This window comes from Salvelinus namaycush, chromosome 17 (genome assembly GCF_016432855.1).
Source record: "Salvelinus namaycush isolate Seneca chromosome 17, SaNama_1.0, whole genome shotgun sequence".
Classification (NCBI taxonomy): domain Eukaryota; kingdom Metazoa; phylum Chordata; class Actinopteri; order Salmoniformes; family Salmonidae; genus Salvelinus; species Salvelinus namaycush.
Window position 1 is genome coordinate 30838659 of NC_052323.1, and position 27912 is coordinate 30866570.

The 27912-nt window shown below is 46.3% G+C and overlaps 1 protein-coding gene across 1 annotated transcript in view; it reads right to left on the minus strand.

Annotated features, from left to right (window-relative positions):
• LOC120062181 (histone-lysine N-methyltransferase, H3 lysine-36 specific-like) overlaps positions 1-14293 on the minus strand; it is a 19617-nt gene extending 5324 nt beyond the window's left edge. Inside the window, exons 1-12 of the mRNA XM_039011986.1 lie at positions 14288-14293; positions 14068-14190; positions 13758-13881; positions 13117-13317; positions 10520-10699; positions 10099-10255; positions 7247-7452; positions 6936-7048; positions 5903-6172; positions 5344-5602; positions 4680-4786; positions 2968-3178 (exon numbers count right to left, since the gene is read on the minus strand). Of these exons, the coding sequence (XP_038867914.1) occupies positions 2968-3178; positions 4680-4786; positions 5344-5602; positions 5903-6172; positions 6936-7048; positions 7247-7452; positions 10099-10255; positions 10520-10699; positions 13117-13317; positions 13758-13881; positions 14068-14190; positions 14288-14293 (1957 nt within the window). The remainder of the gene's footprint in view (positions 1-2967; positions 3179-4679; positions 4787-5343; positions 5603-5902; positions 6173-6935; positions 7049-7246; positions 7453-10098; positions 10256-10519; positions 10700-13116; positions 13318-13757; positions 13882-14067; positions 14191-14287) is intronic.
• Between the last annotated feature and the right edge of the window lie 13619 nt (positions 14294-27912).

Genomic DNA, 27912 nt, shown 5'->3' on the forward strand with positions numbered 1-27912 from the left:
CTTTGGCGACTAGTAAGTCTTTTTTTTTTTTTTTTTTTTAAACCTCACGCTTTGAGCTGGATGTGTCAATGTGTAGTTTATACATGCATAATCTATTAGCAAAATTACTGTCTTACCTGAATTAGCCACGAAATCCCTAGTTTGAATGCGACTGTTTTCTGAAATTCTCCCTACATTTACCCTCAAGTGGACCAGCACCCTAGCAATTTGAGTTTCAGCCAATTAGCTCAAACCCCTCACCATTTGAGTGACAGCCAGCAAGACGCACACACAGTAGAGCGAGAGAGCAATGGCACAGTAGAGCGAGAGAGCAATGGCACAGTAGAGCGAGAGAGCAATGGCACAGTAGAGCGAGAGAGCAATGGCACAGTAGAGCGAGAGAGCAATGGCACAGTAGAGCAATGACACAGTAGAGCAATGGCACAGTAGAGCGAGAGAGAATGGCACAGTAGAGCGAGAGAGCAATGGCACAGTAGAGCGAGAGAGCAATGGCACAGTAGAGCGAGAGAGCAATGGCACAGTAGAGCGAGAGAGCAATGGCACAGTAGAGCGAGAGAGCAATGGCACAGTAGAGCGAGAGAGCAATGGCACAGTAGAGCGAGAGAGCAATGGCACAGTAGAGCGAGAGAGCAATGACACAGTAGAGCGAGAGAGCAATGACACAGTAGAGCGAGAGAGCAATGGCACAGTAGAGCGAGAGAGCAATGGCACAGTAGAGCGAGAGAGCAATGGCACAGTAGAGCAATGACACAGTAGAGCAATGGCACAGTAGAGCGAGAGAATGGCACAGTAGAGCGAGAGAGCAATGACACAGTAGAGCGAGAGAGCAATGGCACAGTAGAGCGAGAGAGCAATGGCACAGTAGAGCGAGAGAGCAATGGCACAGTAGAGCGAGAGAGCAATGGCACAGTAGAGCGAGAGAGCAATGGCACAGTAGAGCGAGAGAGCAATGGCACAGTAGAGCAATGACACAGTAGAGCAATGGCACAGTAGAGCGAGAGAGAATGGCACAGTAGAGCGAGAGAGCAATGACACAGTAGAGCGAGAGAGCAATGGCACAGTAGAGCGAGAGAGCAATGGCACAGTAGAGCGAGAGAGCAATGGCACAGTAGAGCGAGAGAGCAATGGCACAGTAGAGCGAGAGAGCAATGGCACAGTAGAGCAATGACACAGTAGAGCAATGGCACAGTAGAGCGAGAGAGAATGGCACAGTAGAGCGAGAGAGCAATGACACAGTAGAGCGAGAGAGCAATGGCACAGTAGAGCGAGAGAGCAATGGCACAGTAGAGCGAGAGAGCAATGGCACAGTAGAGCGAGAGAGCAATGGCACAGTAGAGCGAGAGAGCAATGGCACAGTAGAGCGAGAGAGCAATGGCACAGTAGAGCGAGAGAGCAATGGCACAGTAGAGCGAGAGAGCAATGGCACAGTAGAGCGAGAGAGCAATGGCACAGTAGAGCGAGAGAGCAATGGCACAGTAGAGCGAGAGAGCAATGGCACAGTAGAGCGAGAGAGCAATGACACAGTAGAGCGAGAGAGCAATGGCACAGTAGAGCGAGAGAGCAATGGCACAGTAGAGCGAGAGAGCAATGGCACAGTAGAGTGAGAGAGAATGGCACAGTAGAGCGAGAGAGCAATGGCACAGTAGAGCGAGAGAGAATGGCACAGTAGAGCGAGAGAGCAATGACACAGTAGAGCGAGAGAGCAATGGCACAGTAGAGCGAGAGAGCAATGACACAGTAGAGCGAGAGAGCAATGGCACAGTAGAGCAATGACACAGTAGAGCGAGAGAGCAATGGCACAGTAGAGTGAGAGAGAATGGCACAGTAGAGCGAGAGAGAATGGCACAGTAGAGCGAGAGAGCAATGACACAGTAGAGCGAGAGAGCAATGGCACAGTAGAGCGAGAGAGCAATGACACAGTAGAGCGAGAGAGCAATGGCACAGTAGAGCAATGACACAGTAGAGCGAGAGAGCAATGACACAGTAGAGCAATGACACAGTAGAGCGAGAGAGCAATGGCACAGTAGAGCGAGAGAGCAATGACACAGTAGAGCGAGAGAGCAATGGCACAGTAGAGCGAGAGAGCAATGGCACAGTAGAGCGAGAGAGCAATGACACAGTAGAGCGAGAGAGCAATGACACAGTAGAGCGAGAGAGCAATGACACAGTAGAGCGAGAGAGCAATGACACAGTAGAGCGAGAGAGCAATGACACAGTAGAGCGAGAGAGCAATGGCACAGTAGAGCGAGAGAGCAATGACACAGTAGAGCGAGAGAGCAATGGCACAGTAGAGCGAGAGAGCAATGGCACAGTAGAGCGAGAGAGCAATGACACAGTAGAGCGAGAGAGCAATGACACAGTAGAGCGAGAGAGCAATGACACAGTAGAGAGAGAGAGCAATGACACAGTAGAGCGAGAGAGCAATGACACAGTAGAGCGAGAGAGCAATGACATGCTGGACTTTCAGAACTACTGACTAAACAGTATACAAAAGTACCAGAGAATATCTTTATGGCTATCTTACAAACTAATGTAAAATTCGACCTTAAAATGAGTAAAACATTTATGGCCACATTTTGAGAATACTGTAACGACATATTTATTGTTATGTAATCAGATAAAGCTGGTTGTGCTTTGAGATGGCTGAAAGCATAGTGATAAACACATAGGAAATTCAACTACATTTTGGCTGTATTTTTGAGTGGGTGAATATAGGTTTTAATCTCAATGATCAACGTCTCAACCAAATATGACGTAATTATCCACATTGAAATGTGGTTGAGTGCCCAGTGGGAAGTTACACACCCCACCCCATGTCCAAATCCCTTGCTGATGAGTTCTAATGACACAAAAATCTACAGACTACAACCTCTTAGGCAAGTCCCATATAAAATCACACACAATATAACAGCCATTTTGTGTCAAAGAGTTTCCATGGGGGAGGTGGTTTCTCGCCCATTCACTCACCTGCAGGTCTCTTGGCCAGGTTGAGACAGTCTGCATGGTAGACCTTGGGACAACCTGGCTTCTTACAGGACACGATCTGTCCTCCGTCCCCACAGCTGAAACACCCGTCCTCCCTCTCCTTCGTCACCTCCAGCTGAGGCTTCTTCTTGACCAGAACCTTCTTCTTGCCCTCCTTTAGTTCCCTTCCTTCCCGTGCTTTAGACAGCTGGTTCTGGGAGACAGACACACGTACACACAGGCCATTACTTTAGACTGCTATATTCACCAGTCTACCTTCAGGCTGCTATATTCACCAGTCTACCTTCAGGCTGCTATATTCACCAGTCTCCCATTAGGCTGCTATATTCACCAGTCTACCTTTATGCTGCTATATTCACCAGTCTACCTTTAGGCTGCTATATTCACCAGTCTACCTTTAGGCTGCTATATTCACCAGTCTACCTTTAGGCTGCTATATTCACCAGTCTACCTTTAGGCTGCTATATTCACCAGTCTACCTTTAGGCTGCTATATTCACCAGTCTACCTTTAGACTGTTATATACCTCAGTCTACCTTTATGCTGCTATATTCACCAGTCTACCTTTAGGCTGCTATATTCACCAGTCTCCCTTTAGGCTGCTATATTCACCAGTCTACCTTTAGGCTGCTATATTCACCAGTCTACCTTTAGGCTGCTATATTCACCAGTCTCCCTTTAGGCTGCTATATTCACCAGTCTCCCTTTAGGCTGCTATATTCACCAGTCTCCCTTTAGGCTGCTATATTCACCAGTCTACCTTTAGGCTGCTATATTCACCAGTCTACCTTTAGGCTGCTATATTCACCAGTCTCCCTTTAGGCTGCTATATTCACCAGTCTACCTTTAGGCTGCTATATTCACCAGTCTACCTTTAGGCTGCTATATTCACCAGTCTCCCTTTAGGCTGCTATATTCACCAGTCTACCTTTAGGCTGCTATATTCACCAGTCTCCCTTTAGGCTGCTATATTCACCAGTCTACCTTTAGGCTGCTATATTCACCAGTCTACCTTTAGGCTGCTATATTCACCAGTCTACCTTTAGGCTGCTATATTCACCAGTCTACCTTTAGGCTGCTATATTCACCAGTCTCCCTTTAGGCTGCTATATTCACCAGTCTCCCTTTAGGCTGCTATATTCACCAGTCTACCTTTAGGCTGCTATATTCACCAGTCTACCTTTAGGCTGCTATATTCACCAGTCTCCCTTTAGGCTGCTATATTCACCAGTCTACCTTTAGGCTGCTATATTCACCAGTCTCCCTTTAGGCTGCTATATTCACCAGTCTACCTTTAGGCTGCTATATACCCCAGTCTACCTTTAGGCTGCTATATTCACCAGTCTACCTTTAGGCTGCTATATTCACCAGTCTACCTTTAGGCTGCTATATACCCCAGTCTACCTTTAGGCTGCTATATTCACCAGTCTACCTTTAGGCTGCTATATTCACCAGTCTACCTTTAGGCTGCTATATTCACCAGTCTACCTTCAGGCTGCTATATTCACCAGTCTACCTTTAGGCTGCTATATTCACCAGTCTCCCATTAGGCTGCTATATACCCCAGTCTACCTTTACTCTTTATAGTATAACTCATCATCACACAGTAAACAACTAAAAGCACTTACTGTAGATCTCTTTAGATAAATACAAATGTTTTTTGTATGTTGACATTTGTCAGTCTCAGAGCCTTACCTTTGGTCGGACCCCCAGGAACCCGGAGCAGTTGGGCGCTCCACATTTACACACCGTCTTCCCGTTACCAAGACACTCCAGGTTGTAGTTGAAGGTCAGCTCCACACCTGCACACAAATAAAAACACACTGCCAGGTTCTGTACAGGTAGCTTTACAAATTACAAAGATACTTTTGGTCACAAGCCCTAGTGCCTGAGGAATGGAAATGGAACCGGGCCCCAGGAGTTAGTTACAGAAGTGGAACCGGGCTCCAGGAGTTAGTTACAGAAGTGGAACCGGGCTCCAGGAGTTAGTTACAGAAGAGGAACCGGGCTCCAGGAGTTAGTTACAGAAGTGGAACCGGGCTCCAGGAGTTAGTTACAGAAGAGGAACCGGGCTCCAGGAGTTAGTTACAGAAGTGGAACCGGGCTCCAGGAGTTATTTACAGAAGTGGAACCGGGCTCCAGGAGTTAGTTACAGAAGTGGAACCGGGCTCCAGGAGTTAGTTATAGAAATGGAACCGGGCTCCAGGAGTTAGTTACAGAAGTGGAACCGGGCTCCAGGAGTTATTTACAGAAGTGGAACCGGGCTCCAGGAGTTAGTTACAGAAGTGGAACCGGGCTCCAGGAGTTAGTTATAGAAATGGAACCGGGCTCCAGTAGGTTTATTGGTACTTCTTCTGACCTTCGGGGATGTCCTCCAGGGCAAAGAGCCCCACCCTGGTGTCTCCGTTTACCGTCCACTTCTGGGTCTCACAGTTGGGCTGGCAGCAGTGATTCATGAACCTCGCTTGGTTCCCCTTGGGTCCAGCGTCTATGATCCGGTCCTTGTCCAGAGTGAGCATGTAGAAGTTACAAATGTCATTCTCCTGAGCATGTTTGATCCTGGCTCTGCACTCCTCCTCGTCTATCACCTCCCCCACGTACTCATTCACAAATGCACCCTGAGAGAGAGGGAGGAGAGCACAGACTCAGGTTATAATCCAGCTGATACACAACCCCTTTTACACCAGACACAGCGGTATGGAGGCTAAATATACTACTGTATATCCACATCTTAAAACAGGATATTCAAGGATAAGCAGGTAAAAAGAGCCTTGGAATTGAATTGAAAATACTTGATTTATCCCACAAGGGGGTAATTATGTAGGCAGCCATGCACAACTGTAGTGGGACAAGGTTCTCTAAACAAAACAAACACAAGGGGAACTGTTTGTGTTGTAGTTTGATGCCCTAGTCTGTACCTTCTTGATGTCGGAGACGCCCCGTAGCCCCCAGCCTCGTGACAAGGTCCTGAAGATCTCCACCTGGGTGTACTGTCTCTTGGTGTAACTCTGGTTCAGACACCTCTCCCCTGCCAAACACACCTGAGGGTTGCACTCATACATCAACATGCGGTTGATACACTCTGAGTCCATGCCACACGGGTTCTCATCAGACGCCTTGCAGTTACAGCGCGGCACCTCCGATAGGTCCGCCGTGATGATCTGGACCTTGCCAATTGGTCGGTTCACCTGAGAAGAATAAGCACTTGAGATAAGCGGATGCAATTCAAACGTGTGTGTGAATTATGCATGGTGAAGGTTTGAAGGGGCGGTACCTTGATGTGTCTGTAGGGAGAAGGTTTAAAGGGGCGGTACCTTGATGTGTCTGTAGGGAGGAGGTTTAAAGGGGCGGTACCTTGATGTGTCTGTAGGGAGAAGGTTTAAAGGGGCGGTACCTTGATGTGTCTGTAGGGAGGAGGTTTAAAGGGGCAGTACCTTGATGTGTCTGTAGGGAGAAGGTTTAAAGGGGCGGTACCTTGATGTGTCTGTAGGGAGGAAGTTTAAAGGGGCGGTACCTTGATGTGTCTGTAGGGAGAAGGTTTAAAGGGGCGGTACCTTGATGTGTCTGTAGGGAGAAGGTTTAAAGGGGCGGTACCTTGATGTGTCTGTAGGGAGAACGTTTAAAGGGACGGTACCTTGATGTGTCTGTAGGGAGAAGGTTTAAAGGGGCGGTACCTTGATATGTCTGTAGGGAGAAGGTTTAAAGGGGCGGTACCTTGATGTGTCTGTAGGGAGGAGGTTTAAAGGGGCGGTACCTTGATATGTCTGTAGGGAGAAGGTTTAAAGGGGCGGTACCTTGATGTGTCTGTAGGGAGGAGGTTTAAAGGGGCAGTACCTTGATGTGTCTGTAGGGAGGAGGTTTAAAGGGGCGGTACCTTGATGTGTCTGTAGGGAGGAGGTTTAAAGGGGCGGTACCTTGATGTGTCTGTAGGGAGGTTTAAAGGGACAGTACCTTGATGTGTCTGTAGGGAGGAGGTTTCTTGTCATTCCTCCTGTCCTCCTGAAGCTGTCTCATCTCCTTCTCAGCCTGAAGCGCTATAAACCGCTCAGCTGTTTCATTCAGAGCTGAAAGGAAACGGAAGTTAGATTTATCAGCTAGCTAATATATCTCAAATGGTAATCTTTCAGCCCTGCCACGTGATACCTGGAAACATCTCTGTTGTTTAAGACTTAGGAAAGGCTCTTTGGCATTTCTTTCTAAAATGAAGTCTATTGTTTGTTATATATTCTATTATAACCAGGTAAAGGAGGTTTCTTTCTAACCTTTCTTGTAGATGGCGTCACAACCCTTCCCCATCTTGTCCTTGTTGTTGGCATCTCCCTCCATGTAAGGGAAGACTCTGGCCTGATAGGTCCAGGCGTAGTCCTTAGAACCAAAGAACTGAACAGGGAACTCCCCCACCTCGTGTTTCATACGGAGGATCTTCTCTGGGATGTTCTTAGGAAGACACACTTCCGCAGGCCACCACCTGAACAAAGGAGAGGAGATTTTACATGATACATTGTGAATACAAAAACATTAGGAACACCCGCTCCTTCCATGACATAGACTGACCAGGTGAATCAAGGTGAAAGCTATGATCCATTATTGATGTCACTTGTTAAATCCACTTCAATCAGTGCAGATGAAGGGGAGGAGACAGGTCAAAGAAGGATTTTTAAGCCTTGAGACAATTGAGACATGGATTGTGTATGTCTGCAATTCAGAGGGTGACTGGGCAAGACAAAATATTTAAGTGCCTTTGAACGTAGTATGGTAGCAGTTGCCAGGCGCACTGGTTTGTATCAAGAACTGCAACACTGCTGGGTTTCACACTCAACAGTTTCCTGTGTTTATCAAGAATGGTTCACCACCCAAAGGACATCCAGCCAACTTGACACAATTGTGGGAAGCATTGGAGTCAACAAGGGCCAACATCCCTGTGGAACACTTTCAACTCCTTGTAGAGTCCATGCCCCGACAAATTGAGGCAGTTCTGAGGGCAAAAGAAGGGGGTGCTACAAGGGCTGTGGAAGTCATGACATTTTGTACGCCGGTTATTGTCATGCTAAAGACTACAGGTCTCACTGTAATTTACCGTTAATTAACAAACATGTTTAGCATCTCCAGGCCTCCATGCATACAAGCCTCTGATGCGCACCTTTGGAACATCTACATTTAAATAAAGGTTAAATAATGTTTTTTGTTTTTTTCAAGTCTAATAAATCTATTTAATATACACCATCACAATAATACAGTTAATGCCCCCTAAAGAAAATCCATGCCTTTTGCGGCTAGTGGCCGTTGAGCCCTTGGGCTGAATATAATAATTATAATTCCCTTCTCCCTGAGTGATGCGCGCTCCGAATCATCTCTCACTCACATGTCTCTCCATCAGGTGATCGGGTCTTTCTCACAGGCTACAAGTGAAGACCGACACATTGGGGACGCAACTACGCGCGTCCTTATCCAATTCCGAGGTGCATATTGAAGATATTGGAAGAACTGTCCACATTTACTTTTCGTCAGCCAACAAGATGAGTGAACTAACGAACAGCAAAAGCACGAGCCTATGTCAATCTACTATGCTCCATAGTACAAAAGTCGACCCATTCTATGCTGTGCGAGAAATACATATTCCAAAAATAGTCTGGGACAGTTGTGGGATGCGATAGATCCCAAATTAATACAACCACTAGCATCAAAAAACTTTTTTTACGCAATGTTGATTAACAATTAGGCTACTTCACATTATAAGCGCAGCAATGTGCACACGGCAGTAGGCTATAAGCACGAATGTTTCATTAGCGCGAAAACACCATTATCAAAAGTGAAAGCAAATGCAATTATGCATGTAATGCTTTTATTATAAAAGGGGCATTTTTATGGTGAAAATTAAGAGAATGCCAAGATTGTGCAAAGCTGTCATCAAGGCAAAGGGTGGCTACTTTGAAGAATCTCAAATATATTTTGTTTAACACTTTTTTGGTTACTAGATGATTCCAAATGTGTTATTTCATAGTTTTGACGTCTTCACTATTATTCTACAATGTAGAAAAAAGTACAATTATGAAAAACTCTTGAATGAGTAGGTGCGTCTAAACTTTTGACTGGTACTGTACGTGTGAAAATTATTTTGACCTAGAATGGACCATTATCATGCACCTGTCTCGAAACAGGGGCAGGGGAAAAATACATGTCATCTACGCATTTAAATAGCGAATGGAGGGCGTTTCTCCCGTGGTTTATTTTCATGCCAGCCAGGTAGGCTATAGTCCTGTTGTAAAGAGAAGCAATGTGCTTAATATTAGTAAAGTTGAGAAATAAATATAGTAGGCCTAGCCTATAGAAAGCTGATGGGATCCTCCTCTTTTTAATAGAGGCCTTCACTCTGTTTTCTCACGCAATTGCATAGCCTATAGAAATGTTGAGCAATAAGAGCTCATTGGCTCTCATGGTGTTTGATTAGATTTTCGGTTACATTTGCATTGATGTCAGAGTGATTAGAGGGACACTAATGCTGAGTACCTGGCAGTTAGCAAGTTTGGTAGGGTACTAATGACCATCAGCAGCATCAGAGCTTGGAGAAGCCTAATTACCATGACTCAACAGTCACGTGGAATTTGACTGACTTCATGACACTCGGGACCGCCGGTATGGTGGTAATAGGGTCACCAAAACAGCCCAAGCTGTGTTCTGTCAGAACACTCTGGGTGCTCCAATCAGTGTGCTGTGTTCTGTCAGAACACTCTGGGAGCTCCAATCAGTGTGCTGTGTTCTGTCAGAACCCTCTGGGTGCTCCAATCAGTGTGCTGTGTTCTGTCAGAACACTCTGGGAGCTCCAATCAGTGTGCTGTGTTCTGTCAGAACACTCTGGGAGCTCCAATCAGTGTCGGGGTAATACGGCCACAATAAAAACACTAGCGGCAACTCAATATTAGAAAGTGTTCCTAATGTTTGGTGTACTCAGTGTAGATGAGGATTATACACACAGAGATTCTGATCAATAACAATATGACTGGATTTCAGGAACTGATCAAGATATTTTTTAATACGTTGACACGGGAGAAAAGTGTCACTCAGTTGATTCTGACCAAAAGCATGGATATTGTTTCTAGAGAACAGTGATTCTTACCTGAATCTTACCACTTTAACCCAGAGGATGTCCTTGAAGTGTGGTTTCTTCCCGGCCTTGCAGTCGTTGCAGAACCAGCTCCCCTCGGGCATCTCGATGTTCAGACACTCTTGATGGAAGGCAGCAGGACAGGCCTCGCAACACAGCAGACTGCCCCCTGCAGGGAGAAAGGAGGTGCAGCTCAGACAACAAGTCACCCAGATGTGACCCAATGACCTCAGGATGGGGAGGCACAATGCTTCATTTCACTTCAACCTTTTTTACTCTGTGAGGAGCATAAGTCATCCACATATGATTTCCACCACACTCCTAATCAAATTATTACTCTACCTCTAATAATACCACCAACCCTTGCATAATGGACTCTTCAACACCCAACCAATCAATCAACCATCCAAAAGCAACCCAACCAGTCACCAACCTTCTGAGCAGACGAAGCACCAGCTGACGTTGATGTGTTCGTGGTTCTTGTAGTTCTTGCGGGGGGTGAAGTGGTTTGGACACAGGAAGCTGTTGTTGGCCAGGGCAATGCTGCCTGCCGCCATGCAGTAGTCGTTTGCGTGGTACGCAACAGGGCAGCGCACGCAGCGGGTCAGACGACCTAGAAGAGGAACACAGGTCAAAAACCACACACACACACACCAAGCATCTCTACAGCCATGTTAGATCTGTATATAATGGAGACGGAGGGGATGGCTGCCGTTTTACGGGCTCCTAACCAACTGCGCCATTGTGTTCGTTTGCATTGTTTGTAACTCATTTTGTACATATTGTTGCTGCTACCGTCTCTACCGTCTTATGATGGAAAAGAGCTTCTGGACATCAGAACAGCGATAACTCACCTCGAACTGGGCGAAGCTATTTTCCTTTAAGGATATACTCCTTTGTCAAGACATGGCACAAATCCCCCTCAAAAGGCGTAGGAAAAGGGGGAGGAGGGCGCAGTGCCTGGTAAGAATTGCAGACGAGGAGGTAAACCACCACTTCGCTCCGTATTATTTGCCAACGCGCAATCATTGGAAAACAAACTGGACGATCTACGATTAAGACGATCCTACATTAAAAACTGTAATATTTTATGTTTCAATGTGTCGTGGCTGAACAACGGTTTTATTCATTATTTCACCTTTATTTAACCTTAATTTCACCTTTATTTAACCTTTATTTAACTAGGCAAGTCAGTTAAGAACACATTCTTATTTACAATGATGGCCTATCAAAACGCAAAAAGGTCACCTGTGGGGATGGGGGCTGGGACAAAAAAAATTGTTGTTGAATAATTATAGGACAAAACACACATCATGACAAGAGAGACAACACTACATAAAGAGAGACCTAAGACAACAACATAGCATAGCAGCAACACAGCATGGTAGCAACACAATATAACAACAACATGGTAGCAAAACAAAACATGGTACAAACATTATTTGGCACAGCCAAGAGCACAAAGGACAAGAAGGTAGAGACAACAATACATCACACACAGCAGCCACAACTGTCAGTAAGAGTGTCCATGATTGAGTCTTTGAATGAAGAGATTGAGATAAAACTGTCCAGTTTGAGTGTTTATTGCAGGTCATTCCAGTAGCTAGCTGCAGCGAACTGAAAATAACAGAGACCCAAGGATGTGTGTACTTTGGGGACCTTAACAGAATGTGACTGGCAGAACGGGTGTTGTATGTGGAGGATGAGGGCTGCAGTAGGTTTTGGAGATGTTCAGAACAGGTTAAAGGTTAAAGGTTAAAGGTAGAGAAAGCTTGTTGGACACTAAGAAAGCTTTGTTGTAGAGCATTTAACACATAATTCGCAGAGGGGCCAGCTGAGTATAAGACCAAGATCTGCATATAAATGGATGAGAGAGCTTCCTACTGCCTGAGCTATGTTGTTGATGTAAATTGAGAAGAGCGTGGGGTCTAGGATCGAGCCTTGGGGTACTCCCTTGGTGACAGGCAGTGACTGAGACAGCAGATTTTCTGACTTTATACACTGCACTGTTTGGGAGAGGTAGTTAGCAAACCAGGCCAAAGGCTCCTCAGAGACACCAATACTCCTTAGCCAGCCCACAAGAATGGAATGGTCTACCGTATCAAAAGCTTTGGCCAAGTCAATAAAAATAGCAGGACAACATTGCTTAGAATCAAGGGCAATGGTGACATCATTTAGGACCTTTTAGGTTGCAGTGACACATCAATAATCTGAGCGGAAACCAGATTGCATACCAGAGAGAATACTAGACATCAAGAAAGCAAGTCAGTTGATTATTGACACGTTTTCCCAACACTTTGGAGAAACAGCGCAAAACAGAAATAGGCTATAACAATTAAGATCAGCTTGATCTCCCCCTTTAAATTAAGGACAAACCGTGGCTGCCTTCCAAGCAATGGGAACCTCCCCAGAAAGGAGAGACAGGTTAAAAAGGTCAGAGATGGGCTTGGCAATGATAGGGGCTACAACCTTTAGGAAGAAAGGGTCTAAACCATCTGACCCAGATGTTTTTTTGGGGTCAAGTTTCAGGAGCTTCTTTAGCACCTCGGACTCAGTGACTGCCTGCAAGGAGAAACTTTGTTGCAGGGCAGGGGGAAAAAAGGGAGGAGCATTGGGGCTAGTCGCATTAGAAGGGGTGGGAGACGAGGACATGTTGGACCTGCAAGGAGGCATGGCGGAGTCAAATAGGAATCCCGATTTAATGAAGTGGTGATTTAAAGAGCTCAGCCATGTGCTTCTTGTCAGTATCAACCACATCAACATTAAGGGACATGGGCAGCTGTGAGGAGGAGGATTTATTCTCCAGGTCTTTAACCATTTTCCAGAACTTCTTGGGGTTAGACCCACAGAGAGAGAACTGCTCCTTAAAGTTAAATGACATATCTTTACGACTACGCCCACAGAGATCCTATTGAGTTAATAGTGCACAAATGTTGGTGCAAGCATGCATATATAGGAGGTCTCGTACCGGGTAGAAATGAATTCTACTTTACCCCTGGTTCTATCAAACAGAGTGGAACTGGAACCTACTTTTGGAACTGCAGGGGTTGAGGGGGTTGGTGATGTGGCAGGACAGACAGACGTGGAGGGAGCAGCGAACCCCTTTACTCTGGGGCTGGGTGGGTGTGTGTTTCAGGATACACTCGTTGTGGTAGAACTTCCCACATACAGGCACCATGCACCTCTTCACACTGTCGCCAGACTTCTTACACACAAAGCATGTGTGAACCCCTGCAATGGAAAAGATACACTCTTAGCTTTGTGATACACCAAAGCAGCTTACATACATTGTGGGTATAGAAACAGAATACCTCTGTCAGATGCAGAGATAACGTCTATGAGCATGGCAGTATCAAGTCACAGGTGTAAGAACTCAGTAGCAGTGTTAAGCCAAGGTGAATATGTGTATAGGTGAGGCTACACCAGGTGTACATGGCTCCTGTAAGATTAGAATGGTGCCAGGTAGTCTAGCGGTGAAGAGCGTTAGACCAGTAACCGAAAAGTTGCTGGTTCGAATCCCCGAGGCGAATAGGTGAAAAATCTGTCGATGTGCCCTTGAGCAAGGCACTAAACCGTAAACCGCTCCTGTAGGTTGTTTTGGATAAGAGCGTCTGCTAAATGAGTCAAATGGAAAAGGACAGACATGTGTACAGGGATAGGTAGAGACTCACCTTTAGTGCATTCACAACAGATGAACTTCCCTCTAGGGGTTTCTGATAGGCCGATACACTTCAGGTGGAACGCCCCACAGCACTGGCCCTCACACAGCAGCAGCTCACCTGTCCTCTCACACACCTGCAAGACACACACACATTTTAGTCTTGTGTTACGATACTCCCAAATCTAATTCATCACTTGGCTATTGGGAACAGTTATTTCTGAACTAATGTAAGAAAGCCTGAAAATAAAACGTAAGAGCTATTTTGACTGTTCCTGCCTCTACAAAATAGAAAGGTTGTGGCATGTTGTTGGTTGACCTACCTGACAAACATTCTCCTTCATGGACGCAGTTCCTCCTTTCTCTCCTGTGTTTTTCTTAGTGCTGGAGACCAGGGACCCTTCGCCAGGTAGGGAGAAACCGTCATTCAGACCAGGAGAGAACACCTGGAGGAGAGGTGTTATTACACAAAATATTGGTTAAGGTGTAGGGGTTTAGCACCCTGTTTTACAGCACTGGTACAATTGTACCTCAAGTGAATGCTGACATCATAGCATGAAACTAGTCATCTTTTCACACAGGTTGAAAAAGGTGTTAATGCTGACCTCAGGTTTGGGTGTTCTCTCTCCGTTGGTGTGGCTCTCTCCTCCCACCCCAGGACTGATCTTCTCGGTCTCTTCCTTGGGGGTGAGGAGCACCGTAGGGCTAGAGGGCCAGGCAGGGGAGGATGCCTGCAGAGAAACCATGCTCTCTGGAGTTGTCAAGCTGGATACAGGCACGTCTTTCTTCACAGACTTAACCTGTTATAAAAATGACAGAGTGTGCAAAGCTGTCATCAAGGCAAAGGGTGGCTACTTTGAAAAACCTCAAATATAACATATATTTTGATTTGTTTAACACTTTCTTGGTTACTACATGATTCCATATGTGTTATTTCATAGTGTTGATGTCCTCACTATTATTCTACAATGTAGAAAATAGTAAAAAATAAAGAAAAACCCTGGAATGAGTAGGTGTGTCCAAACATTTGACTGGTACTGTAATTAGACCAGTTTCAGAGTGGTACTGTAGCAGTATAGATCTGTTAATATGGCTGTTGATTAGTTCATTCAGCCTTACCTGAGTGTCCCTGACTTCTGGTTTCACCTCTGTCTGTACACTCTGGTTCTTAAACTCCTTCTTCTTTGGAGGACTGACTGACACTTCTTCTATGGTGCATTCCAGGACCTTGTGAGACGGCTTCCTCGGCCTCTTCCTCTCCAGGGATACTGGGGCTGGGGAATGACCAGACATTTAAATACCCCAAATCTACTGTATCTGAAAATATGAGGATTTGTTTTCATTATCATAACAACTTTCCCCCAACAGAACTATACAAATTACTTCGACTAAGCTGTACCCCCGCACATTGACATGGTACCCCATGTATATAGCCTCGTTATTGTTTGGTATTTTCTTGTGTAACTTTTTTTCTACGTATATATTTTTTCCCACTAATTTATTGAGTTAATATTTCCTTAACTCTATTTATTGAACTGCATTGTGGGTTAAGGGCTTTAAGTAAGCATTTCACGGTAAGGTCTACACTTGTTGTATTCGGCGCATGTGACAAATAAAATTTGATTCGAATCTAGGATCCCATCCAAGACAAACAGACAATCTGCAGTAATGTTTGTAGATAACCTGTAATGTGATTGGAGGACCAAGATTTTCAGCCCACTTGATATGTTTCAATTCTACTGTAGCAATCGGTTTTCCATCCCATAAAAAAACATTACAATAATCACACAAATCTAAATTGTGTCACATCCAATTCTAAACCTATAGCCTAGGTCTATTTCTATCGTGTCCAGGGGTGAAAGTAAGGCGGTCAGGTGTTGTGTCCCGGGAAAATAAATAGTGGGTACGCCGTACCAGTAAAACATGAGCCAATCACAATAGTCAAACAAAATGTCAAGAAAACTGTAGGCTATTACACCACGTGATCATTACCTCATGTCAGAGGCATAAAAAAGACGAGCAAATGGACTAGAAAACGGGTGGTAGAGCCTACGCTCCAAAACGCAATGTGGTTCGACGAGAACACTCACATTATGCCAAGGCAAGAAATGAGTGGCCGACACAGAGACACGCAGACAGCAGTACAAACATAAATTCCGGCCTAATGACAATCGCCAAATATTTTGTGTAACAGATGTCTATTTCCACTCACGGCAGTTTGGAGGCTGGAAACACTGAATGTTGCGAGTGAATGAACATGTGGGGGTAGCCTAGTAAAGGAGACCTTTGAAGTGATTGTTTGACAATCAGATGAAAACCTCATGATTGGTTGTGTTTATGCCACAATAAAAGGGTAATACATTTTAAAAGTTAAATGACATATCTTTACGACTACGCCCACAGAGATCCTATTGAGTTAATAGTGCACAAATGTTGGTGCAAGCATGCACATATAGAAGGTCTCGTACCGGGTAGAAATGAATTCTACTTTACCCCTGGTTTTATCAAACAGAGTGGAACTGGAACCTACTTTTGGAACTGCAGGGGTTGAGGGGGTTGGTGATGTGGCAGGGCAGACAGACGTGGAGGGAGCAGCGAACCCCTTTATTCTGGGGCTGGGTGGGTGTGTGTTTCAGGATACACTTGTTGTGGTAGAACTTCCCACATACAGGCACCATGCACCTCTTCACACTGTCGCCAGACTTCTTACACACAAAGCATGTGTGGACACCTGCAATGGAAAAGATACACTCTTAGCTTTGTGATACACCAAAGCAGCTTACATACAGTTGAAGTTGGAAGTTTACATACACCTTAGCCAAATACATTTAAACTCAGTTTTTCACAATTCCTGAAATTTAATCCTAGTAAAAATTCACTGTCTTATGTCAGTTTGGATCACCATTTCATTTTAAGAACGTGAAATGTCAGAATAATAGTAGAGAGAACGATTTATTTCAGCTTTTATTTCTTTCATCACATTCCCAGTGGGTCAAAAGTTTACATACACTCAATTAGTATTTGGTAGCATTGCCGTTAAATTGTTTAACTTGGGTCAAACGTGTCGTATAGCCTTCCACAAGCTTCCCACAATAAGTTGGGTGAATTTTGGCCCATTCCTCCTGACAGAGCTGGTGTAACTGAGTGAGGTTTGTAGGCCTCCTTGCTCGCTCACGCTTTTTCAGTTCTGCCCACAAATGTTCTATAGGACTGAAGTCAGAGCTTTGTGATGGACACTCCAATACCTTGACTTTGTTGTCCTTAAGCCATTTTGCCACAACTTTGGAAGTATGCTTGGGGTCATTGTCCATTTGGAAGACCCATTTGCAACCAAGTTTTAACTTCCTGACTGATGTCTTGAGATGTTGCTTCAATATATGCACATCATTTTCCTGCCTCATGATGCCATCTATTTTGTGAAGTGCACCAGTCCCTCCTGCAGCAAAGCACCCCCACAACATGATGCTGCCACCCCCATACTTCACGGTTGGGATGGTGTTCTTCGGCTTGCAAGCATCCCCCTTTTCCTCAGTAGCAGTGTTAAGCCAAGGTGAATATGTGTATAGGTGAGGCTGCACCAGGTGTACATGGCTCCTGTAAGATTAGAATGGTGGCAGGTAGTCTAGCGGTGAAGAGCGTTAGACCAGTAACCGAAAAGTTGCTGGTTCGAATCCCCAAGGCGAATAGGTGAAAAATCTGTCGATGTGCCCTTGAGCAAGGCACTAAACCGTAAACCGCTCCTGTAGGTTGTTTTGGATAAGAGCGTCTGCTAAATGAGTCAAATGGAAAAGGACAGACATGTGTACAGGGATAGGTAGAGACTCACCTTTAGTGCATTCACAACAGATGAACTTCCCTCTAGGGGTTTCTGATAGGCCGATACACTGCAGGTGGAACGCCCCACAGCACTGGCCCTCACACAGCAGCAGCTCACCTGTCCTCTCACACACCTGCAAGACACACACACATTTTAGTCTTGTGTTACGATACTCCCAAATCTAATTCATCACTCGGCTATTGGGAACAGTTATTTCTGAACTAATGTAAGAAAGCCTGAAAATAAAACGTAAGAGCTATTTTGACTGTTCCTGCCTCTACAAACTAGAAAGGTTGTGGCATGTTGTTGGTTGACCTACCTGACAGACATTCTCCTTCATTGATGCAGCTCCTCCTTTCTCTCCTGTGTTCTTCTTAGTGCTGGAGACCAGGGACCCTTCGCCAGGTAGGGAGAAACTGTCATTCAGACCAGGAGAGAACACCTGGAGGAGAGGTGTTATTACACAAAATATTGGTTAAGGTGTAGGGGTTTAGCACCCTGTTTTACAGCACTGGTACAATTGTACCTCAGGTGAATGCTGACATCATAGCATGAAACTAGTCATCTTTTCACACAGGTTGAAAAAGGTATTAATGCTGACCTCAGGTTTGGGTGTTCTCTCTCCGTTGGTGTGGCTCTCTCCTCCCACCCCAGGACTGATCTTCTCGGTCTCTTCCTTGGGGGTGAAGAGCACCGTAGGGCTAGAGGGCCAGGCAGGGGAGGATGCCTGCAGAGAAACCATGCTCTCTGGAGTTGTCAAGCTGGATACAGGCACGTCTTTCTTCACAGACTTAACCTGTTATAGAAATGACATAGAGTACCAGTCAAAAGTTTGGACACACCTACTGATTCAAGGGTTTTTCTTTATTTTTACTATTTTCTACATTGTAGAATAATAGTGAAGACATCAAAACTATGAAATAACACATATGGAATCATGTAGTCACCAAATAAGGTGTTAAATCAAAATATATTTTATATTTGAGATTCTTCAAAGTAGCTACCCTTTGCCTTAATGACAGCTTTGCACACTCTTGGCATTCTTTCAACCAGCTTCATCTGGAATGCTTTTCCAACTGTCTTGAAGGAGTTCCCACATATGCTGAGCACTTGTTGGCTGCTTTTCCACTCTGCGTTCCAACTCATCCCAAACCATGTCAATTGGGTTGAGGTCGGGTGATTGTGAAGGCCAGGTCATCTGATGCAGCACTCCATCACTCTCCTGCTTGGTCAAATAGCCCAAACAGCCTGGAGGTTTGTTTTGGGTCATTGTCCTGTTGAAAAACAAATGATAGTCCCAATAAGCCCAAACCAGATGGGATGGTGTATTGCTGCAGAATGCTGTGGTAGCCATGCTGGTTAAGTGTGCCATGAACTCTAAATAAATCACTGACAGTGTCACCAGCAAAGCACCCCCATACCATCACACCTCCTCCTCCATGCTTCACGGTGGGAACCACACATGCAGAGATCCGTTCACCTACTCTGCGTCTCACAAAAATATGGCGGTTGGAACCAAAAATCTCAAATTTGGATTCATCAGACCAAAGGACAGATTTCCACCGGTCCAATGTCCATTGCTCGTGTTTCTTGGCCCAAGCAAGTCTCTGCTTATTATTGGTGTCCTTTAGTAGTGGTTTCGTTGCAGCAATTTGACCATAAAGGCCTGATTCATGCAGTCTCTGAACAGTTGATGTTGAGATGTGTCTGTTACTTGAACTCTGTGAAGTATTTATTTGGGCTGCAATATCTGAGGTGCAGTTAACTCGAATTAACTTATCCTCTGCAGCAGAGGTACAGTGGCTTGCGAAAGTATTCACACCCCTTGGTATTTTTCCTATTTTGTAGCCTTACAACCTGGAATTAAAATATATTTTGTGGGGGTTGTATCACTTGATTTACACAACTTGCCTACCACTTAGAAGATGCAAAATATTATTTGTGAAACAAACAAGAAATAAGACAAAAAAACTGAAAACTTGAGCATGCATAACTATTTACCCCCCAAAGTCAATACTTTGTAGAGCCACCTTTTTCAGCAATTACAGCTGCAAGTCTCTTGGGGTATGTCTCTATAAGCTTGGCACATCTAGACACTGGGATTGTTGCCCTTTACTCAAGGCAAAACTGCTCCAGCTCCTTCAAGTTGGATGGGTTCCGCTGGTGTACTGCAATCTTTAAGTCATACCACAGATTCTCAATTTGATTAAGGTCTGGGCTTTGACTAGGCCATTCCAAGACATTTAAATGTTTCCCCTTAAACCACTCAAGTGTTGCTTTAGCAGTATGCTTAGGGTCATTGTCCTGCCTTAAAGTGAACCTCTGTCCCAGTGTCAAATCTCTGGAAGACTGAAACAGGTTTCCCTCAAGAATTTCCCTTAATTTAGCCCCCTCCATCATTCCTTCAATTCTGACCAGTTTCCCAGTCCCTGCCGATGAAAAACGTCTCCACAGCATGATGCTGCCACCACGCTTCACTGTGGGGATGGTGTTCTCGGGGTGATGAGAGGTGGGTTTGCGCCAGACATAGCGTTTTCCTTGACGGACAAAAAGCTACATTTTAGTCTCATCTGACCAGAGTACCTTCTTCCATATGTTTGGGGAGTCCCTCCCATTTCTTTTGGCGAGCACCAAACGTGTTTGCTTATTTTTGTCTTTAAGCAATGGCTTTTTCTGGCCACTCTTCCGTAAAGCCCAGCTCTGTGGAGTGTACGGCTTAAAGTGGTCCTATGGACAGATACTCCAATCTCCGCTGTGGAGCTTTGCAGCTCCTTCAGGGTTATCTTTGGTCTCTCTGTTGCCTCTCTGATTACCGCCCTCCTTGCCTGGTCCGTGAGTTTTGTTGGGCGGCTCTCTCTTGGCAGGTTTGTTGTGGTGCCATATTCTTTCCATTTTTTAATAATGGATTTAATGGTTCTCCGTGGGATGTTCAAAGTTTCTGATATTTTTTTTTATAACCCAACCCTGATCTGTACTTCTCCACATCCTTGTCCCTGACCTGTTTGGAGAGCTCCTTGGTCTTCATGGTGCCGCTTGCTTGGTGGTGTTGCAGACTCTGGGGCCTTTAAGAACAGGTGTATATATATTGAGATCACGTGACAGATCATGTGACACTTAGACTGCACACAGGTGGACTATATTTAACTAATTATGTGACTTCTGAAGGTAACTGGTTGCACCAGATCTTATTTAGGGGCTTCATAGCAAAGGGGGTGAATAAATATGCACACACCACTTTGCCGTTTTTTATTTTTTATATATTTTTTTTTAAATAAGTATTTTTTTCCCCTTTCACTTCACCAATTTGGACTATTTTGTGTATGTCCATTACATGCAATCCAAATAAAAATCAATTTAAATTACTGGTTGTAATGCAACAAAATAGGAAAAACACCAAGGGGGGTGAATACTTTTGCAAGGCACTAACTCTGTGTTTTCCTTTCCTGTGGCGGTCCTCAGGAGAGCTAGTTTCATCATAGCGCTTGATGGTTTTTGGGATGGCACTTGAAGTGCCAAAGTTCATGACATTTTCTGGATTGACTGACCTTCATGTCTTAAAGTAGTGATGGACTGTTGTTTCTCTTTGCTTATTTGAGCTTTTTCTTGACAGAATATGGACTTGGTCTTTTACCAAATAGGGCTATCTTCTGTATACCACCTTTATCTTGTCACAACAGATAGGCTCAAATGCAATTCGAAGGAAAGAAATTCCACAAATTTACTTTTAACAAGGCACACCTGTTAATTGAAATGCATTACAGGTGACTACCTCATGAAGCTGGTTCAGAGAATGCCAAGAGTGTTTAAAGCTGTCATCAAGGCAAAGGGTGGCTACTTTGAAGAACCTCAAATATAACATATATTTTGATTTGTTTAACACTTTCTTGGTTACTACATGTGTTATTTCATAGTGTTGATGTCTTCACTATTATTCTACAATGTAGAAAATAGTAAAAATAAAGAAAAACCCTGGAATGAGTAAGTGTGTCCAAACATTTGACTGGTACTGTAATTAGACCAGTTTCAGAGTGGTACTGTAGCAGTATAGATCTGTTAATATGGCTGTTGATTAGTTCATTCAGCCTTACCTGAGTGTCCCTGACTTCTGGTTTCACCTCTGTCTGTACACTCTGGTTCTTAAACTCCTTCTTCTTTGGAGGACTGACTGACACTTCTTCTATGGTGCATTCCAGGACCTTGTGAGACGGCTTCCTCGGCCTCTTCCTCTCCAGGGATACTGGGGCTGGGGAATGACCAGACATTTAAATACCCCAAATCTACTGTATCTGAAAATATGAGGAGGATTTGTTTTCATTATCATAACTACTTTCCCCAATATAATATATCTGCCTCTTGCTTTACATAAGACAGCACTGCCGTATGAGAGATGTTTTTGGAGAAAAAAAACATTTGACTGTCTGCTTACCAGAGGGCAGAGGAGGGTTTGTCCCATCGGATGATGAGTCAGTAGAGAAAGAGGTCACTGCTGGGGGTTGTTTGGATAATGATTCTATAACACGGTGGAGGACATCTTGAGACAGACTATGTTTCAGCCCTGCTAGGGCCTTGGTTTTGGCTGGCTCCCCAGAGGTAGGGTCAGGGGTGGGGCTGGCTGGCTCCCCAGAGGTAGGGCCAGGGGTGGGGCTGGCTGGCTCCCCAGAGGTAGGGCCAGGGGTGGGGCTGGCTGGCTTCCCAGAGGTAGGGTCAGGGGTGGGGCTGGCTGGCTTCCCAGAGGTAGGGCCGGGGGTGGGGCTGGCTGGCTCCCCAGAGGTAGGGCCAGGGGTGGGGCTGGCTGGCTCCCCAGAGGTAGGGCCAGGGGTGGGGCTGGCTGGCTCCCCAGAGGTAGGGCCAGGGGTGGGGCTGGCTGGCTCCCCAGAGGTAGGGCCAGGGGTGGGGCTGGGTGTAGAGGTGAACATTAGCAGTGCTGGGGCTGAAGAATGGCTCAGAGGGGTTTTGGAAGATTCCAGAGGTTTCTTAATTTTTTTATTCGGGGAAAAGAATTGTTCCTCCTCTGTGGATTCCAGCAGTCTTTTGCTGGGTTTCCTCAGCCGTTTGTTTTCAGAATGTGCTGTGGGAATAAATAATCGATAAATCAAATAAATCTCTAAAAATAAAATAAAAAGCTAACATAAAACACTGCTGGTACTGAAACCCATTCAAGTCTTACCTGATGGGTCATCTTGCTTCTCCATCCCCAGGTTTAGACCAGGGGAGCTGATGGGGTCTGGTGTCCCTCCCTGGCTGTCTCTGTAGACCCCATTCACTTCCGCAAGCCCCTGCGGTGAGGCCACCCCACCCAGGATCCCTGGATCCTGCCCAGGCTTCACTGGCCCCTGCTGCGCAAACGTCTGCCAGCGCTTCTTAGGGGCCACTTTGGTACCCGGGCTCTTGTCGAGGTAGGATGAGGAGTCAGCAGCGGAGGGGACAGAAGGAAGAGGAGGGGGGCTGAGGCCAGGCTCAGCCAGGTCAGTGTGCCCAGAGACAAACTCCCTCCCCGAGGCTAGGTCGGCCAACTCGGGAGAGAGACCACCGATGGTTGCCCTGAGCTTGGCTGGTGGCCTCTGCTTCCTCCGCTGCTGCTTCTCCACTGCGTTCGCCACCATCTGAGCCAGCACCGTTTTCCCTTCAAGTTTGTATGTGTTGTTTTTCATGATGGGTTTGGTTTTGGACTTGGGTTTGGCCGGTGTGCTCTTGGGTGTTGGCGAGCTCGCATGCTGGCCGTTTTGGATTTTGGTCCCTGTTGGTGTCCAGTCCCCGCCAGCAGCAGTGTTCAGGGTGTCGTCTGGTGCTTGGACAGTGGCTATGACCATGGGTTCCTCCTGGATGAGGGCTTGTGAGGGAGGCATGGTCAGGGGCTTGCCCTCTTTCTCCCTGGTATCATGCATGTCCTTCAGGAGCATCAGGAAAGTACTGAACTTGTAATTAGGCTCAGGTTTAAAGTTAGTGTTAGAGTCCCCAGAGTCGCTCTCTTCCTTCACTAGGGATTTGAACGACAGCTCCTTGATATCTTGGAAAGCGTCCATGGTAGAGAGAGAGGAGCTGGGGGAAGAACAGGAGGATATGTCTGAGACAATGTTCTCTTCCTTGACCTTAATAGGGGTTATGACAGGCTTACTGGACCCTGGAGTCACATCTTCTGAGTTTTTCCACGAGCCGTTGTGGAGGTGCTGCTTCCAATCAGACTCGGGCTGTTTTTTAGGAGAGCTAGCAGAGGATCTGGTTTTGTCTGGTGAAGAATCCCTGCTAGTAGACGACTCATCGTCAGAAGAATGCACATTAAGCCTATCGTTTGTCAAGTTTTGGCTTGAGGCTAGCAGAGCCTCTTTGAGATCTGTCTCTTCCTCTGCTTTCAGGGCCCTGGTCATCAGACGTCTGCTGGAAGGGAGTTGCAGAGAGGGCTTATCAAGAGCATTTTTATTCTTCAGTTCAGAAGAGCTGCCCAACTTCTGTTTTGACTGTAAAACATTTGTGGTTTTTGTAGTTCTGTGATTGAAAAGGGATTTGTTTACTAAAAAGTTTGGGGATGAGGACTGGGAGATGGGAACTACATGCCTAGGAACCACCATGACCACATGCCTGTCTTTGGCCTTTTCAGGAGAAGTAGCCCGCTCCTTATTGCCCCCTTTCTCTGCCTCATCTTTTGAGGGTTCAGACGGTTTCTCTGTGTCTTCTTTAGCAGGTTTCTCAGACCGTTTGGGACGCACAATGGTTGGTACAGAATCCAGGTCTGCGTATGGAGAGTCCTTGGGATCTTCTTCTTTCAGTGGATCAGCTGAGGCAGCAGGCAATTGGTTGGCCAGGTCTAGGATGCTTAGTGAATCTGTGGGACTTCTAGTTATATGACCAAAGATCTCCGCCAGACCCTTCCTCTTCCTCTTCTTCTTCTGGCAGGGTTTCTTTTTGCTGCTACTGTCATTCGCTACAGTCAGGTTGGCAGCAGGGGGATGTTTGTTTCTGTTGGGGGTAGGGTTGAGGGAGGGGGGTGCAGTGAGCATAGAGGAGGAACAAGAGGGTGCCTCGGATGGTTTTTCATCAGGCAGTGGAAAGGACACCCGCTCTTCACTGTTAGAGCGCATGGAAGAAGAGACAGCAGTATTCTTCAGCAGGTCAGGTAGGAGAAACTCAGCTTCCAGCACACCGACTTTCCACGACTCAAACAGACGCTTGGGTATCTACAGGGGAGAGATGATAGCCATCAGGAGAAAAGCGACCAACTGTCACAGACAGTTATTTCTAAATTATACGGAGTTTGTGGAATAGACAGTATTAGAGTATAATCTTCCAGATATGTTTTGTGAGACATGCAATGAAACTATTCTGCACCTTAACAACAACAAAAGCGATTTGGGACTTGAAACATGTCACTATTAACAGCAACACACAATGCGATCTAAATGAAAAGCAACAGAAGTTGACAGTTGTCTGTAGTTAGTTACTGTGTATTTGTAGTCCTTTTCCCTCTGTTTCCCTCTCCGTCTCAGCACAGGCAGGTCTGTAAACTGCTCTCCTCCTGTGAAGGGGTAGGTAACTTTCCCAGGTACCCAGGCATGTTCTGCCATCTCCCCCAGAGTCTCCACGTAATACATACGACACGGACGACGACTGGGGACTGGAACAACAGAAAACACAAAGGACAACTTGTTTCAACATTGATATAAATATTATGAATGGTAAATGATGATATTAACTAGATCAAAAGAATGGGGCTCAAAAGATTCTAAGATTCTGCTGGCCATTACACAAAGATGAAGTAAGCTGTCAGGCTGAGAGCTGAGAGCTGATACATTGAGTTGAAGGAGCTGTCTGAGGATGGCCCCCCATGCCATATACCACAAGCTATGTCAACTTGAGTGAAAATCAACAACATGTATCCGATCAAGGTGGTTCTCTCTTGCTGTTATATCCCTACAGAACCCAGAGGAGAGCTTCCCTTCTTTCCCCATCAGAACCCAGAGGAGAGCTTCCCTTCTTTCCCCCACATAACCCAGAGGAGAGCTTCCCTTCCTTCCCCCACAGATCCAGAGGAGAGCTTCCCTTCCTTCCCCCACAGAACCCAGAGGAGAGCGTCCCTCCTTTCCCCCACAGAACCCAGAGGAGAGCTTCCCTTCCTTCCCCCACAGATCCAGAGGAGAGCTTCCCTTCCTTCCCCCACAGATCCAGAGGAGAGCATCCTGTCCTTCCCCCACACAACCCAAAGGAGAGCTTCCCTTTCTTCCCCCACAGATCCAGAGGAGAGCTTCCCTTCCTTCCCCCACAGATCCCAGAGGAGAGCTTCCCTTCCTTCCCCCACAGATCCCAGAGGAGAGCTTCCCTTCCTTCCCCCACAGATCCCAGAGGAGAGCTTCCCTTCCTTCCCCCACAGATCCCAGAGGAGAGCTTCCCTTCCTTCCCCCACAGATCCCAGAGGAGAGCTTCCCTTCCTTCCCCCACAGATCCCAGAGGAGAGCTTCCCTTCCTTCCCCCACAGATCCCAGAGGAGAGCTTCCCTTCCTTCCCCCACAGATCCCAGAGGAGAGCTTCCCTTCCTTCCCCCACAGATCCAGAGGAGAGCTTCCCTTCCTTCCCCCACAGATCCAGAGGAGAGCTTCCCTTCCTTCCCCCACAGATCCAGAGGAAAGCTTCCCTTCCTTCCCCCACAGATCCCAGAGGAGAGCTTCCCTTCCTTCCCCCACAGATCCCAGAGGAGAGCTTCCCTTCCTTCCCTCACAGATCCCAGAGGAGAGCTTCCCTTCCTTCCCTCACAGATCCCAGAGGAGAGCTTCCCTTCCTTCCCTCACAGATCCAGAGGAGAGCTTCCCTTCCTTCCCCCACAGATCCAGAGGAGAGCTTCCCTTCCTTCCCCCACAGATCCAGAGGAGCGCTTCCCTTCCTTCCCCCACAGATCCAGAGGAGAGCTTCCCTTCCTTCCCCCACACAACCCAGAGGAAAGCTTCCCTTCCTTCCCCCACACAACCCAGAGGAGAGCTTCCCTTCCTTCCCCCACAGATCCAGAGGAGAGCTTCCCTTCCTTCCCCCACAGATCCAGAGGAGAGCTTCCCTTCCTTCCCCCACAGATCCAGAGGACAGCTTCCCTTCCTTCCCCCACAGAACCCAGAGGAGAGCTTCCCTTCCTTCCCCCACAGATCCCAGAGGAGAGCTTCCCTTCCTTCCCCCACAGAACCCAGAGGACAGCTTCCCTTCCTTCCCCCACACAACCCAGAGGACAGCTTCCCTTCCTTCCCCCACACAACCCAGAGGAGAGCTTCCCTTCCTTCCCCCACAGATCCAGAGGAGAGCTTCCCTTCCTTCCCCCACAGAACCCAGAGGACAGCTTCCCTTCCTTCCCCCACAGATCCAGAGGAGAGCTTCCCTTCCTTCCCCCACAGATCCAGAGGAGAGCTTCCCTTCCTTCCCCCACAGATCCCAGAGGAGAGCTTCCCTTCCTTCCCCCACAGATCCAGAGGAGAGCTTCCCTTCCTTCCCCCACAGAACCCAGAGGACAGCTTCCCTTCCTTCCCACTTTTAAATCAATGCTTTATGCCCTGACATAATACACCCATCCTGTGATACGTTTAGATCCAACACCAATAACACAACTTCCCACCTTTCATGTGTGTGTATATCCCCTCCAGTGGATCTATGGTAACTCTACAAGGCCACCAGGGGCGGCGGTTGAACTTGGCCCAGACCAGATCTCCCTCCAAGTACTGCACTGCTGGGAGGGGCTTCTTCTTTGGGCTGTTGGGCTGAACAAAAACAAAGACGTTACTACATGTATAGGATCATCCCTTTGACAGTTCAAAACTTTTTAGAATCTAAAATTCCAAATGTGAAACATGGTCGATCGGCATATAGTGTATGCAAAATCTAAACGATAAAATAAGAATGGCTCCTTGACAAATACTGTTCCGGGAAGATTACACAGTATTTACAGAACTGTAGATAACGTCAGATAAGATCAGATATCTTTTGAGAGCCACCCAGGATGCATCTGCCCCAAGGGTTATTATTATTATTATTACGATTATCAGTAAGAGAGGGAACTCACATTAGAGTTGGTTCCAACAGGTGAGATGAGACCATTGTCAAGTGTGTCTCCTGTCATCTCACTGTCACTGTCAGAGTCCTGGTCCATACTCCAGCCATCCCCCATGGACATGTCAGGCAGGGCACTGGGGCTCAGAGTAGGGTCCAGTTCAGATAGACTCTTGGACATCAGGTTGAGAACAGAGGGTTTGTATGTGCTGTTATGGCCTACCCCTGAACCAGAAATGGTGTTAGAGTCTGTGACCGTTCTGTCTCTGGCGGACTTAGAAGAGTGTTGTTGAAAAGGTACCAACTCTTCCTCCTCCTCCCTGTCCCCACTGTCAAA